At 50.5% G+C, this 2,025-nt stretch overlaps 1 protein-coding gene across 1 annotated transcript in view; it reads left to right on the top strand.

Annotated features, from left to right (window-relative positions):
• The first annotated feature begins 1,438 nt into the window (after positions 1 to 1,438).
• Positions 1,439 to 2,025, top strand: part of EBF3 (EBF transcription factor 3) — a 120,068-nt gene continuing 119,481 nt past the window's right edge. The window contains exon 1 of the mRNA XM_026851567.1: positions 1,439 to 1,473. Within this exon, the coding sequence (XP_026707368.1) occupies positions 1,439 to 1,473 (35 nt within the window). The remainder of the gene's footprint in view (positions 1,474 to 2,025) is intronic.

Below are 2,025 nucleotides of genomic sequence, written 5' to 3'. Positions count from 1 at the left end.
GGCAGCCTCTCCTACAGAAACACTCAGAAATAGCCCCAATATTTTTACCTTGCAACTTCCCCTTCACATACTTCACATGCAACTCGGAATGTCAGCTGAGTCACTCAACTCAGATCCAGGTTTGGAAAGAGCTGGTTTATATTTATTATTCGCGGCCTTTGCCAGGACAAGAACACAGTCAGTGCACAAATTGAAGCGGATAACTCCAACGTACTCTCCCTGCGAGTATATTGCCATGCACATACATCTTGATTAGATCATTTTCCTTTTAAAAAGGAAGCGGTTTTTGTAGCATGGTGTCTGAGATAATTTCCAGCTGAGTCTGCTGGTGGAGTTCTCTGCTAGCAATATTTAAATTCAATATTCTCCTTGCTGTTGTTTATTTATTTATTTATTTATTTATTTATAATGCTCACGTTTTCCTCCCTCGTTCCACCTGTCTCCATCAGCAGGTCGCAACACTTTTGCACTAGCAAACAGGCCTGGAGGCAAACATTCCCCGTTGCTGCGATTTTTTGTTTGAATTCCTGATACGGAGGGAGAAGCGGCTGCGTTTTCTGCACGCCTGACAGGCCTCTCCAGCGCTTGGGGAAGTTGCTGTGATTTTGGTTGGCGTGGTCCCTGGTGAGCGGCTGCTGCCACATCTTCTCTTGAACTGGTGGCCGCGCGATAGGTGACCTCCCACCCCCTGACCCCGCTTCCAGGAGGTCCCCGAGCTGGGGGATTCGAGGCGCTGCACAAAGACAGTTGCTTAAGGAAGGGGCCAACGCTTCAGTCAATGTCCTCTTACATCCCTGACACTTCTCACTAAAGTATTTAACCTCCAGCACTAGAGGAGATGACATTACTTTTTTTTATGGTTTGGAGAGTGTGACCTTTTCTATCACCGTACTTTACTTACTTCCCTTTCTGCGTGGAGAAAAACAATCGGGAGAGATTTGAGCACGTAAGGAAAATGATTCTGCGATTACTAAAAACAGCGAGTCTTTACGCAAGGTTGTTAAAAATAACTCAGGAGCTGATAGTAATCCCCCTTTAAAGGACTGGCTTTGCTCATGTGCTGGGTGTTGTCTAGAGGGCTGTTGGGTCGTCCCCACCAAAGGTGCCCTTCGCATTCGCATCCTTACGCCGGCGGCGCGTTGAGTCCTCCCGCGGAGGAAAAGGGGAGCGGGATTTACTCTGAGGTGTAGGGGCCTCCGGATCGGGACCGTGCAGGCGCCATCGCGGTCCCTTCGCCAGAAACCCGGTTGCTGAGGCAGCGCGGGGGCAGTCGGGTGCCCCGAGTTCAGCCTCCCCCGTCCAAGGCGGGTTTAGCGAGCGGCCGGTGTTTAACGGGGTATTTTATACACCCCGAGCCACGGTTGCGGCGTGTCCACTTGCCAGAAGAGCTGCCGGCGTGTGCTGCTGGGAGGAAAACCCTGATTTGGGAGCAGACAAGATGCCCCAGGCTGATGGAAGAGTGAAACAGCAAAGGTAACGTGCTTATACCGTGGGGAAACGTCACCGCTCGCTCTGTAGCATCCCCGCAGAGCTGGATCGGGAGTTTCACCGCCTCAGCGCTGAAAGGAGCCGTTCGAGCACACTGAAGGCTGGAGGTAAGATTAAAGGAGGAGGAATGAAAACTGCTGATAGAGAGTGCGGTGCACTAAAAAGTGAGCTCGGAATAAAGAGATAAGGAGCACCAAGATGTTGTCACAGTTCTACTCTAATAACTTAAGTAGCTGCCGTTAGACAGCAGTCCCAGAGCACCGTAATTTAATCTAGGAGTGAAAGATGCCAAGAATCCATACGGTGTCAAAAGGAAAGGGAGCGCTGCTGGCCTGCGAGCAGCCCTTGGACTCCGGCGGGGCCGCGTCACACCCAGGTGGTCCAGAGCACGTCGAAAAAACACGATTTCAGTGTTTTAAACACCTGACGCTACTCAGTCCCCTACCAGTTTGTATGTGTGCTGTTGATTTAAGAGGCTGAAGCATAATCAGGCTTCCTTTTCCAAGGAGCACAACGAGCACGTGAAAAATATATGAT

The sequence above is a fragment of the Athene cunicularia genome (assembly GCF_003259725.1).
Source record: "Athene cunicularia isolate RWA chromosome 6 unlocalized genomic scaffold, athCun1 chr6_part1, whole genome shotgun sequence".
Classification (NCBI taxonomy): Eukaryota; Metazoa; Chordata; class Aves; order Strigiformes; family Strigidae; genus Athene; species Athene cunicularia.
The sequence above is the reverse complement of the archived record's forward strand: the minus strand, read 5'-3'. Positions and strand labels throughout refer to the sequence as shown.